Genomic DNA, 14040 nt, shown 5'->3' with positions numbered 1-14040 from the left:
AGATGTGTATAAGAGATATGTACTAACCAGCCTGCTGGAGCACAACTAATTGCACTAACTAGCATTAGCCTACGAACAAACTAGTCCATTCGTGTACTAAAAACTTAACTAGCAAGTAATATTAATAGCAAATATTGCGAGGTGTTAGCACCACGTAGAAACTAGTCGTCTATACTAGTCGGAGAAACTAGTCTAGCTGTGTTCTATTGACTAACAAAATATTTCGGGATGTTTTCTATTGTCAGTCACTGTTAGATAACTAACTTCACTAAATAAAATTAATTAAGTCGGGTAATGTGTTGACATTAGTTAGGATGTCTAGAAATTACAAGTCAAATTACCACTGATTTCTAAGCCATAGTTACTGCTATTTTGACTGCTGGAAGATGGATGCATCAATGGAAGCATTGCATCCAATTCCGTTATGATTATATCTTGCATTCAAGAAAATATATCTTGTATTTAGGAAAAATATCTTGTATTTGAGAAAACTTATCATGCATTTAGGAAAAAATAACTTAAATTTGAGAAAAAAATTATCTAAAAGTAAAGTAAAAATATCTTGAATTTGAGAAAACTTATCTTGCATTTAGGAAAAATAAGTTGAATTTCAGAAAAAATATTTGAACTCAAGTAAAATTATACCTATTAAATTTGAGAAAATATATCTAGAACTAATATAAACATATATTGAATTTAAGAAAAATAGCTGATCATGAAATTATGTAAAAATATCTTAGACTTAAACAAATAAGATATGATATTGTCGCAGGCTGAGGTTGCGCAGGAGTCGCCAGCAGAAGAGGTTGACTGCTTCACAGCCACGCCTGCGTTGTCGCCACACACGTCGGACCACACCACCACTGTGGCCCTCCTGCACCACACGCTGCGTGTGGTCCACGCTGCCCTGCTGCACGCCCAGCCTGGTACCTTATTTCTTCCCATCAATCTAATTCAAATTCATTAAATAATGATATATTCTCCATATTTCTTCCCATCAATCTAATTAAAATTCATCAAATAATGATATATTCTTCATATTTCTTCCCATCAATCTAATTCAAATTCATCAAATAATGCTATATCCTCCCTATTGCTTCCCATCAATCCAATTAAAATTCATCAAATAATGCTATATTCTCCATATTTCTTCCCATCAATCTAATTCATATTCATGAAATAATGCTACATTCTCCCTGTTTCTTCCCATCAATCAAATTCATCAAATAATGCTATATTCTCCATATTTCTTTCATTAATCCAATTCATATTCATCAAATAATGCTATATTCTCCATATTTCTTCCCATGAATCAAATTCATCAAGTAATGCTATATTCTCCCTGTTTCTTCCCATCAATCAAATTCATCAAATAATGCTATATTCTCGCTATTTTTTCCCATCAATCCAATTCATCAAATAAATCGCTATATCAAATTTATTCAAGATAAAATTCATGTTAAACAGAGACGAAGGAGGCTTGTTAAATGAACCAAGTTACATATCTTCACTGACTATTACTTATTTATATGCTTTAATATCTTCTGTGCAAAATAGGTAGTATCTTAATTAAGCTTTTGAGAAGTCAGCATTGATGCTATTTTCATCTTTAATAGTGTTATATAGCTTTCGTATGCATTTCTCAGTTTGTAATTCCTCAAGGAAACAAAGAACACCTGTCTCTTATACACATCTAGATGTGTATAAGAGACAGGCATTAATCAATGCATTTGACTACATATGATCCGCACAACACCACACAAGTGATGTAATCTACCCATAGCCAATAATGTCCGATGTGACTTTCGGCGCGAGATAGCTCGACCTGAAGCGCTAGCAACTACGGCAACTGAACTAACTAACTAGCTTGGTGATGACAAGCTGTACAAAAATATCTTGCATGCATTGCGTCGTACATTTTACTCACCTCTTTACCAGGCTTCTAGTTTGGTCAATTTTAAAGAGAAATCATGTAATTAAGCTGTATATTTAAATGCTGATGGAAAACTGTCTAATTACGTTTTATATTTAAATGTTGTCGAAAAACTGTCTAATTGAGCTGTAAATGTTGATGAAAAATATTGCTAACAGTCAATAATAAAATTATAACAATGAAACTAATCTTTAATCGTTTAAATTTCTACAACCTAATGAATGTTTGGCATTAATAATGTAATATTACTAATAATAATATTGAATCATTACATGTATACATTAATAATATTACAGTAATGAGCTAAATGAATATTTGGCATTGATAATGTAATATTACTAATTATAATATTACATTATTACATCTATACATTAATAATTTTACAGTAATAAGGGAATGAATATTTGACATTAATAATGTTATATTACTACTAATAATAATAAATTAATACATGTATACATCAATAATAATATTACAGTAATAAGCTAAATGAATATTTGGCATTAATAATGTAATATTACTAATAATAATTTTACATGTATACAATAATAATAATATTATAGTAACAAGCGAAATAAATATCTGTGTTCTGCAGACGCGGCGCACGAGAGAGCGCGTGGCAGAAGGCGTGGTGTCTCTGCAGCAGCTGCTCCTGCAGCGCGCCCCTCCTGCCCTCCTGCAGGAGTGGCGTCTCCACCTGCACTACATTGCTGCCATCTCCAAACTCCAGGTGCTTCCATGTATAATATTATATTCACCTTTATTGCACTGAAGTAGCTATACTTATCCTAATATACTTGTCTATACGTCCAGGTGCTTGCACCTAAGATATTATATTCACGTAACATATTATAGTAACATTATATCATCATCTGCACAACATTGCAGCCATCTCCAAACTCCAGGTGCTTGCACGCAAAATATTCTATATACCTTTTTTGTGCTTTATTGCTTAACTTATACGTATCTTAATATTTTTATATTTTACTCAAAGATTTAAGCTGGAGTAACATTGGCGTCAAGTTAGCAGGGTAATGCACTAACTTTACATTACTATATTAATGTACTGTACTACACTCTTACATTACTATATTAATGTACTGTACAATACTATTACATAACTATATTAATGTTCTGTACTACACTATAACATAATTATTTATATTGTTTCAATGGTAATTATAAAGCAAATGTTTGCTGTGCAGAGCGACGTGGCCAGCGTGTGCAGTGCTGTGCTGCAGTGGTTGGTGTGCGGTGAAGAAGTACAGCCTCTAGTGACGCAGTTCCTGAGGCCGGTGCTGTGCAGTGGTGACAGTGCAGCAAGTGATGCAGTGCTGCAGCATTACGTGCAGCAGCAGCTGGGGGAGCTCCACCAGCAGCAGTGGCTGCTGGGGGAGCAGCACGAGGCGCTGTGGGAGGACAAGCTACATGCTGTCTGCAGGGCCATAAATAACCTACAGGTCTCTTATATTTCACTTATAATTATATTAAGTTAACAATCATAACATTATTAACTTAATCATTTCAATGTTAATATTAATAATGATCGGCTCAAGAGGACATGTTACATGCTGTCTGCAGGGCCACAAATAACCTACAGGTCTCTTATCATTAGAATTATATTAAATAAACAATTAAACATTATTTAATTAATTATTTCAATGTTATTTTTGCTAATGATGGGCTCAAGGACCATACACAGCCTACAGGTCTCTTATATTCTATTATAATTATGCACAGTAAAGATTTATAAAATTTCAATTTAATTATTTGTATGTTAATATTTAAATAAGGACCGGCTCAAAAGGTGACCTCTGCATTTATTAGTCTATTTTCTTTATTGGAATTTGTCGTAAAATGTGATATAATTTATAAGACACTAATGTCATAATGTAAAGGTTTAGATTTTCATGTATGCTACAGGACATGTGTACTTTATTTGCTACAGGACACGTATAATTTATTCATACATGTTGCCCATTCAGCGGATATGAATTTATGATGCCTGTATAATACCAGTATTTGTCAAGCATTTAGCAAACCTGTGTGGATTGGAAGAGATCACTCTCTTTTTTAGTTATATTTTCTGGCATCCATTCATTTTATCCTCACTTCATGTGCTTTACATTTATAGAACTTTATACATAAATTTTATTTATAGAAATGTGTGCCCAAATTTGCATGAGACGAAAGCGAGTGTTAAGTGACAATTCTGGCACACACATGCCACATCTGGCACACACATGCCACATCTGGCACATGCATGCCACATCTGGCACACACATGTTACATCTGGCACACGCATGCCACATCTGGCACACGCATGCCACATCTGGCACACGCATGCCACATCTGGCACACACATGCCACACATGGCACACATATCCTAACGGATGCTGGTGCCCCAGACGTGCATGCCACATCTGGCACACGCATGCCACATGCCACAAATGGCACGCGTATCCTAACTGACGATCGTCCCCCCAGACGCGCATGCCACATCTGGCACACGCATGCCACATGCCACATCTGGCACACATCCTAACAGTCACTCCTCTCCCCAGACGCGCGTGTCGTGCATGACGGCGTGCGTGGCGCACGCATGCGTGCCATGGAGCGCAGGCACGGAGCAGTTGTGCGTGGAGGCGCTGCAGGCCGCTGAGCAGGACGGTGGAGCAGCAGGCCAGCGCTACAGCCTGCAGCTGCTCGAGCACCGCAGGCTGGCCACCCTTAAAGTTACCCTCGGACGACATGGCCTGCGTATCACTGAGCTCAGTGGCCCCTCCACTGCGCAGGTCAGTGGCCTCCACTGCGCAGGTCAGTGGCCCTCCACTGCGCAGGTCAGTGGCCCTCCACTGCGCAGGTCAGTGGCGTATCACTGAGCTCAGTGGTCCCTCCACTGCGCAGGTCAGTGGCCCCTCCACTGCGCAGGTCAGTGGTGTATCACTGAGCTCAGTGGCCCTCCACTGCGCAGTTCAGTGGCCCTCCACTGCGCAGGTCAGTGGTCCCTCCACTGCGCAGGTCAGTGGTCCCTCCACTGCGCAGGTCAGTGGTCCTCCACTGCGCAGGTCAGTGGTGTATCACTGAGCTCAGTGGCCCCTCCACTGCGCAGGTCAGTGGCCCTCCACTGAGCAGGTCAGTGGCCCTCCACTGCGCAGGTCAGTGGCCTGTCCGCTGCGCAGGTCAGTGGCCCCTTCATTGCGCAGGTCAGTGGGCCCTCCACTGCGCCGGTCAGTGGCCTGTCCACTGCGCAGGTCAGTGGCCCTCCACTGCGCAGGTCAGTAGCCTGTCCACTGCGCAGGTCAGTGGCCCTCCACTGCGCAGGTCAGTGGCCCTCCACTGCGCAGGTCAGTGGCCCTCCACTGCGCAGGTCAGTGGCCCTCCACTGCGCAGGTCAGTGGCCCTCCACTGCGCAGGTCAGTGGCCCTCCACTGCGCAGGTCAGTGGCCCTCCACTGCGCAGGTCAGTGGCCCTCCACTGCGCAGGTCAGTGGCCCTCCACTGCGCAGGTCAGTGGCCCTCCACTGCGCAGGTCAGTGGCCCTCCACTGCGCAGGTCAGTGGCCCTCCACTGCGCAGGTCAGTGGCCCTCCACTGCGCAGGTCAGTGGCCCTCCACTGCGCAGGTCAGTGGCCCTCCACTGCGCAGGTCAGTGGCCCTCCACTGCGCAGGTCAGTGGCCCTCCACTGCGCAGGTCAGTGGCCCTCCACTGCGCAGGTCAGTGGCCCTCCACTGCGCAGGTCAGTGGCCCTCCACTGCGCAGGTCAGTGGCCCTCCACTGCGCAGGTCAGTGGCCCTCCACTGCGCAGGTCAGTGGCCNGCATGAGGGGTGATGTGGCATGAGGGGTGATGTGGCATGAGGGGTGATGGAGGTCATGAGGGGTGATGTGGCATGAGGGGTGATGGAGGTCATGAGGGGTGATGTGGCATGAGGGGTGATGGGGCATGAAGAAGTGATTGACATTGAAACATAAATAAAAAAATGGTTGGGTTGGATAATCAAGAAAAATATTTTGTGCACTTCTGTTACCACAAAAAACAATTTTTTAAATAAAATTAATTTCTATTTATATATGTAATAAAAATAATGCTGCAATATCATTTGACATGAGAAAGGCTATCAGTTTTTGAAGACAACACAGGAATGAAATGATGATAATGATGATAATCATGATAATGACAATAACGATGATAACCATAATAATGATGATAACAATGACAATATTGATGATAATGATGATATTGTATGAATTAAATGAGTGGCTGTATATTTGTTGTGTGCAGGAGGCAGCGTGTGTGCAGGAGCTGCGCTGCAGGAGCTGCGTGTGATGCTGCAGGCGCTGCAGCAGCTGCACACGCTGCTGCACACCTACAGGCTCAGGGTGCCTCTGCAGCAATACATGCAGGTCGTAATTGTATTACTTTACTACTTGTTACACTGTATTATATACATTATTACGCTATATATCACCATACTGTGCTATGTATTTTTATTGCAGGTCTCAACTCTACTACTTTACTACTTACTACTTTGTATTATACCGTATACATTATTATTATATATATCACAATTCACCATAATATGCTATATATTATTAATATACATTATTATTCTATATATAACCGTACTATGATAAATATTATTATTGTCAGGCAGCTCTGGAAGTTATGCTGTAGAGTGGTTCTAAATGAAGAATGCATTCTTTTAATTAAATATTACTATTCTAATGTACTGTACTTTACTATTACATTATTATTTATTTTGTTTCAACCTTGATTAATAAAGCAAATGCTTGCTGTGCAGAGCGACGTTGCCAGCGTGTGCAATGCTGTACTGTACTAATACATTACTATACTAATGTGCTGTATTACACTATTACATAACTATATTAATGTACTGTACTACACTATTACATTACTATATGCCCTCCTGCACCTGCTGCAGGTGTGTACCATGACGGGGCTGTACAGGACCTGCCGCCCTCCTGCACCTGCTGCAGGTATTGTGCCTGGCAGGTGGTGTTATACATTGATATTGTATACAGAGCTATTGTTCCCCCATGATGCTTTATACAATATTTTGTACCATCAAGAACTCGACTGTTTTCATTCAGCAGCCTGGCAACTCCTCGGCCTTCAATAAAAACTTATAATGTTTATCAGAAATATATTTATTGCGTTTGGATAATACATACAAATTAGCGAGCTGTGGATGTAGCGCGAAAAAGTTCGTATTAAATTAATGTTTGGAGTCCGGCGACTGCTTCAGTCATGTATGATGTATGATGAGTAAAGTATGAAGATGGATGTGTGATGTATGACGAGTAAAGTATGAGTATGGATGTATGATGTATGAAGAGTAAAGTATAGGATGGATGTATGATGTATGAGTAGTAATGAATGACATATGAGGTTACTGAAGGATACTATCCTCCAGGGCGCGTGGTGGATGCCGTGGTGCTGCCCAGGACGGACTACACGAAGGATCCTCAGCTGCTGCTGCTGCTGGAGGATACCAGCTCCTCCGACTCCTGGATCCTCAGGATCGTTACCCTGCCTGGTGAGAGGGTGGATCGTTACCCTTCCTTCCTTTCTTAGTCCCTCACTCTCCCGGGTGATGGGAGGATACTTTTCCGGGTGAAGGGAGGGTCGTCACCTTATCGGGTTAAAGAGAGGGCCGTTACTCTCCCGGGTGAGGGGAGGGCCGTTACTCTCCCGGGTGAGGGGAGGGCCGTTACTCTCCCGGGTGAGGGGAGGTTACCTCGTTACCTAACTGCAACTATTGGTGCATTTTACTAACTTATATTTTTTAGTGGCGATGTTGCTGCTGAAATGACGTATTGCCTTGGTAAATTTCAGTCGTTCTTTACAATTACTTAATGTAAGATCTTCTAATACTGTTAGAAGGCAGATATTATTGAATTCCTCATTGATTAATATCTTAACGATGGAATTATTAATGAAGAGCCATCTTTATGTACATAAGGCGTGTCATTACCCTATTATTCATTATATCACGTAATAAAAATGTAATTATTGATGGAGATAAAATAATTTTTATTTGACCATCTATTCTTAAAGAAGAGCCATATATTTATGTACATAAGGCGTGACATTACCTTATTATTCATTATTTCATGTAATAAAAATGCAAGCATTAATGAAGTCACAATAATCTTTATTGGACCATCTATGGTACAGTTATGAATTATGCAATTAATGTTACAATTAGATAGATTATATAATTAGATCTGCAATAATTAGATCTTATAATAATGAGATCTACAATTATTGCTGGTGCAAGCATTAAGGGCATAATTATCAAGGATGTAATTAATAGTTTGGTGACTGCAGGCCTTGAGAGCGAGTACGAGCTGCGGGTGGGGGGCGGCAGCGCCCTGGTGCCCCTGGCGGGGGGCGTCGAGGCGATGGTCTTCCTCGAGCCCGACACTGACGCCCGCGCCATCAAGATAAAGACCATCATAGACGGCGTCCCTGAGGCTAGGTACTACTAGTGTCACTAGGTGCTGGTAGCTAGTGTCACTAGGTGCTGGTAGTGACCATCATAGACGGCGTCCCTGAGGCTAGGTACTACTAGTGTCACTAGGTGCTGGTAGTGACAATCATAGACGGCGTCCCCGAGGCTAGGTACTGCTGCTGGTGGTGCAGCTAGGTGCTGGTAGTGGTAGTAGGTAGTGGTAGTACAACTGTAGAAACAATATCTTTTGAAACAATTTATGAAGAAACAATAAATAAAGAAGCAATATGAAAGTTATTTATCACTGCAGGCTGCGTAAGCTCATCAGTAAGCAGAAGTTCGACGAGGCCCTAAAGTTCGCCCGCCTCTTCAAGCTGGACGCGTCGCTGGTCGCTAAGGGCAAAGCCTTCTACCTGCTGCAGCAGCTCAAGCCCTACCGCCTCCCCAGCGCCAACTCCACCGCTTTTATGGACACCTCATATGACAGGTGTTTTTTTTTTTGTATATTTTTTCTACCCTACTTCTCTATTAACTTCAACTCCACCACTTTTATGGACACCTCATATGACAGGTGTTTGTTTTTTTTAAATATATTATTTCAGACGGTGTAATGAACCACCCTACCTCTCTGTTAATTCTAACTCCCCCGCTTGACTAGATACCTCTTAGAACAAATTATTTTCAGTCTATTTACTTGAAGTTCCTTGTGACAGGAGTTTTTTTTATATGTTTGCCGTTTAAATACACGTTTAAGATGGAGATTATGTAGGTATGTTTGCTCCTAGATAATTGTACGGTTAAAAGCAGAAAATGACTGCTTTATTACTGTAATTATTTAGATCTGTTGCCTTCTACCTGCTGCAGCAGCTCAAGCCCTACCGCCCCCTCAGCGCCAACTCCACCGCTTTTATGGACACCTCTTATGACAGGTGTTTGTTCAATATATTATTTCTGACGTTGTAATGACAAGCCTACACCTCTCTGTTAATTCTAACTCCACTGCTTGACTTGATGCTTCTTATGACAGGTGTTTGTTTTTTTAAATATATTATTTCTGACGTTGTAATGAGCCACCCTACACCTCTCTGTTAACTCCAGTGCTTGACACCTCTTATGATAGTTTTTTTTTCAGTAAATTATCTTGAAGCTTCTTGCGACAGCTTTTTTTTCAATATATTTGCCGTTTAAATACACGTTTAAGATTTAGATCCTACATAATTGTACAGCTATAAAGCAGAAAATGGCTGCTGGAGTTGAATTCAGTGCTGGAGTTGTATTCACCAATTCAGTTTCATTATAAGTAATCACTTGTTCTGGGACTAAAAATATCGTTAGTTAATAAGAATAAGACATGACAGTGTGCTGGACGAGCTGCTGGGTGTGCTGGACGGTATCCAGGACGTGGGGTTCGTGGGGCGGGCGTGTGTGGGGGCGATGTTGCCCACCGTCGCCCTCACTGACGCCCTCCTGGCCTACGCCGCCCGCCGCCTCGCCAACCCTGCTGCTCAGGCATGACATGGAAATATACAGTATTATTTATTACAGTAAAATATATTATGCATTGTATTGCAATAAAATGTATTGTATTATGTATTGTATCACAGTGAAACAACCCTGCTGCTCAGGCATGACCTGCATACATTATATATTACAGTAAAATATATTATGTATTGTATTGGAAAAAAATATATTAAATTATGTATTGTATCACAGTGAAACAACCCTGCTGCTCAGGCATGACCTGCAAATATATTATATACTGCAATAAGATGTATTATGTATTGTATTGCAGTGAAACGTACTATATTATGTATTGTATTGCAGTGAAAGGTTCTATACATTGTGTTGTAATAAAATAATAAATAAAATTAAAAAGGCCTTCACACTGCAGGAGGAGGCCGCCCTGAGAGAGCAGGTAGGGCGCCTGCAGCAGCGTATGGGGACGTTCCTGCAGCTGCAGCCTGCAGACGCAGACGTGGCCGTGTGGGCAGCCTTCTCTGCAGCGGACCCTCTGCAGCTCTGCACCGAGCACCTCGCAGCTGTGAGATCTTATTTCCTGCAGTAACTGCTTTATTTCCTGCAGTAACTGCTTTATTTCCTGCAGTAACTGCTTTATTTCCTGCAGTAACTGCTTTTATTTCCTGCAGTAACTGCTTTATTTTGATCACGGCTGTTATTTCCTGCAGTAACTGCTTTATTTTGATAACGGCTTTCAGTTCTTGCAGTAGTAACTGCTTTATTTTGATAATTGCTTACGGCAATAAATCTCTATGGTGTCCATATTTCACATGATTGGCTAATTTACTTTGTTCATCGCATGTCATCACTTGGAAATTTGCCTTGTAAATTTCGGCCGAACAAAAATATCATTTGTTAAATTTTCTTTCTGCAAAAAATATCTTGTTGGTGTTAACTATGTTGATGTAAACCATGCAAATCATAACTATGATGATGTTAACAATGATGACGTCACGACTTTAGCAATAAACACGACGCTGTCCCTCAGGGCGAGCTGTCCATGTGGGGCTGCATATGGCGGCGCCACCAGCACGAGTTAGCAATAAACACGACGCTGTTCCTCAGGGCGAGCTGTCCATGTGGGGCTGCATATGGCGGCGCCACCAGCACGAGTTAGCAATAAACATGACGCTGTCCCTCAGGGCGAGCTGTCCATGTGGGGCTGCATATGGCGGCGCCACCAGCACGAGTTCATGGATCGCGTGGACGAGGGTGACGTGAGCGCCATGCTGCACGGTGTGCCTGGTGGGTTGCCCTCAGATGCCCTCGTGGCGTGGCTGCCCCACGCCCTCGCCGACCTGCTGCTTCTCTGCCCGCCTGCCCTGCCCGCCATCCTGCGCTGGACCCTTGCCAGGATCAGGTCTAGTGTCATTGTTTGTTAATAATATAATGATAAAAATGAATAATAATGGTAATGAATGATACTAATAATGAATAATGTTAATTTCTAGCATCACCCCTAACAGGTACTTCTATTGACTTCACTCTACCCTCCCCAGGATCAGGTCTCGTCTCATTCTTTGTATATAATATATTAATAATAAATAATGATTATAATTTCTTGAATAACCCCTCATTGAATCACTATTGCCTTCACTCTACGCTTGCCAGGATCAGGTCTCGTGTCATTATTTGTAAATAATATAATAATAATGAATAATTATGATGTGATGATTTGATTAAATAATAAAATAATGGTAATAATTTCTTTAATACTTCTTTCATCTTGCAGCTATTTAAATACTGACTTCTTCTATTTCTAACGCTTTATTAGAATAATATTTCTATTACCTTAGTCGTAATTAGGTATTCATTACTCACATATATATTTATTTCTAGCCTCGTGTTACTCTCGATTAATCAATTAACTGAGGCATTAATCTGACATGCGCCTTATGGCCGTGCCTGACACACACAGACAATTTAAAAAAGTGCTTCATTATCTGGACAAATTGTCCCACATTTCTATGAGTGTCCCCTCCCCCCGCAGGAGTCTGGAGTCCCGGGAGAAGGCCCAGTGGCCCGACAACGCCCTGCGTGTGGGCCACGCCGTGCTGGGGACCGTGGGGCGCGCCCTTAGTGGTGGGGCATGAGGGGTGATGTGGGGCATGAGGGGTGATGGGGCATGAGGGGTGATGTGAGGCATGAGGGGTGATCTGGGGCATGAGGGGTGATGTGAGGCATGAGGGGTGATGTGAGGCATGAGGGGTGTTGTGGGGCATGAGGGGTGATGTGGGGCATGATGGGTGATGTGGGGCATGAGGGGTGATGTGGGGTATGAGTGGTGATGTGGGGCATGAGGGGTGATGTGAGGCATGAGGGGTGATGNGTGTACCATGACGGGGCTGTACAGGACCTGCGGCCCTCCTGCACCTGCTGCAGGTGTGTACCATGACGGGGCTGTACAGGACCTGCGGCCCTCCTGCACCTGCTGCAGGTGTGTACCATGACGGGGCTGTACAGGACCTGCGGCCCTCCTGCACCTGCTGCAGGTGTGTACCATGACGGGGCTGTACAGGACCTGCGGCCCTCCTGCACCTGCTGCAGGTGTGTACCATGACGGGGCTGTACAGGACCTGCGGCCCTCCTGCACCTGCTGCAGGTGTGTACCATGACGGGGCTGTACAGGACCTGCGGCCCTCCTGCACCTGCTGCAGGTGTGTACCATGACGGGGCTGTACAGGACCTGCGGCCCTCCTGCACCTGCTGCAGGTGTGTACCATGACGGGGCTGTACAGGACCTGCGGCCCTCCTGCACCTGCTGCAGGTGTGTACCATGACGGGGCTGTACAGGACCTGCTGCCCTCCTGCACCTGCTGCAGGTGTGTACCATGACGGGGCTGTACAGGACCTGCTGCCCTCCTGCACCTGCTGCAGGTGTGTACCATGACGGGGCTGTACAGGACCTGCTGCCCTCCTGCACCTGCTGCAGGTGTGTACCATGACGGGGCTGTACAGGACCTGCTGCCCTCCTGCACCTGCTGCAGGTATTGTAGCTGGCAGGTGGTGGTACCGGTATACGATGATATTGTGTACAGTGTTATTGTGTACAGTGATATGGTTCACTATGATGCTTCATACAATATTTTGTATGTACGAAGAGTAAAGTATGAGGATGGTTGTATGATGTATGAGAGTAATGAGGGACATATGAGGTTACTGAAGGATACTACCCTCCAGGGCGCGTGGTGGATGCCGTGGTGCTGCCCAGGACGGACTACACGAAGGATCCTCAGCTGCTGCTGCTGCTGGAGGATACCAGCTCCTCCGACTCCTGGATCCTCAGGATCGTTACCCTGCCTGGTGAGAGGGTGGATCGTTACCCTTCCTTCCTTTCTTAGTCCCTCACTCTCCCGGGTGATGGGAGGATACTTTTCCGGGTGAAGGGAGGGTCGTCACCTTATCGGGTTAAAGAGAGGGCCGTTACTCTCCCGGGGGAGGGGAGGGCTGTTACTCTCCCGGGTGAGGGGAGGGCTGTTACTCTCCCGGGTGAGGGGAGGGCTGTTACTCTCCCGGGTGAGGGGAGGGCCGTTACTCTCCCGGGGGAGGGGAGGGCTGTTACTCTCCCGGGTGAGGGGAGGGCCGTTACTCTCCCGGGAGAGGGGAGGGCTGTTACTCTCCCGGGTGAGGGGAGGGCCGTTACTCTCCCGGATGAGGGGAGGTTACCTCGTTACCTAACTGCAACTATTGGTGCATTTTACTAACTTATATTTTTTAGTGGTTATGTTGCTGCTGAAATAACGTGTTGCTTGTTGAAATTTGAGGTGTTCTTCGCAATTATTTTTATTTAAGATCGTCTACCACTGTTAGAAAGCAAGATATTATCGAATTCCTCATTGATTGACATCTTAATGATGTAATTATTAATGAAGAGCCATATATGTATGGACATAAGGCGTGACATTACGTTTTTATTCATTATTTCATGTAATAAAAATGTCATTATTGATGGAGTTAACATAATTTTTGTTGGACCATCTATGGTTTATTTATAAATTATTCAATTATTGTTCCAATTATTATAATAATTAGTTCAGCATTTATTGATGGTGCAAGCATTAATGACACTATTATCAGCGATGTAATTAATAGCTCGGTGACTGCAGGCTTAGA

The 14040-nt window shown here is 43.5% G+C and overlaps 3 protein-coding genes across 3 annotated transcripts; all 3 read left to right on the top strand.

Moving 5' to 3' along the window:
• Nucleotides 1-3138: 3138 nt before the first annotated feature.
• LOC108674947 lies at nucleotides 3139-6774 on the top strand (the record flags this gene model as incomplete). The annotated part of the gene is given in 4 exon segments (XM_018162937.1): nucleotides 3139-3393; nucleotides 4498-4750; nucleotides 6216-6340; nucleotides 6736-6774. Coding segments are annotated over 4 exon segments (672 nt in total), but the record flags the coding sequence as incomplete, so codon positions are not given.
• Nucleotides 6775-7368: 594 nt separating this feature from the next.
• Nucleotides 7369-11044, top strand: LOC108674946 (the record flags this gene model as incomplete). The annotated part of the gene is given in 6 exon segments (XM_047885127.1): nucleotides 7369-7491; nucleotides 8286-8436; nucleotides 8720-8896; nucleotides 9768-9918; nucleotides 10301-10450; nucleotides 10916-11044. Coding segments are annotated over 6 exon segments (881 nt in total), but the record flags the coding sequence as incomplete, so codon positions are not given.
• A 31-nt stretch (nucleotides 11045-11075) lies between these two features.
• LOC125179372 lies at nucleotides 11076-12762 on the top strand. The gene is made up of 4 exons (XM_047885126.1): nucleotides 11076-11287; nucleotides 11918-12009; nucleotides 12281-12364; nucleotides 12611-12762. The coding sequence occupies exons 1-4, from the start codon at nucleotides 11082-11084 to the stop codon at nucleotides 12760-12762; spliced, it is 534 nt and encodes a 177-aa protein (XP_047741082.1). The 5' UTR covers nucleotides 11076-11081.
• Nucleotides 12763-14040: the final 1278 nt, after the last annotated feature.

Source organism: Hyalella azteca, unplaced genomic scaffold (genome assembly GCF_000764305.2).
Source record: "Hyalella azteca isolate HAZT.00-mixed unplaced genomic scaffold, Hazt_2.0.2 contig16994, whole genome shotgun sequence".
NCBI lineage: Eukaryota > Metazoa > Arthropoda > Malacostraca > Amphipoda > Hyalellidae > Hyalella > Hyalella azteca.
The sequence above is the reverse complement of the archived record's forward strand: the minus strand, read 5'-3'. Positions and strand labels throughout refer to the sequence as shown.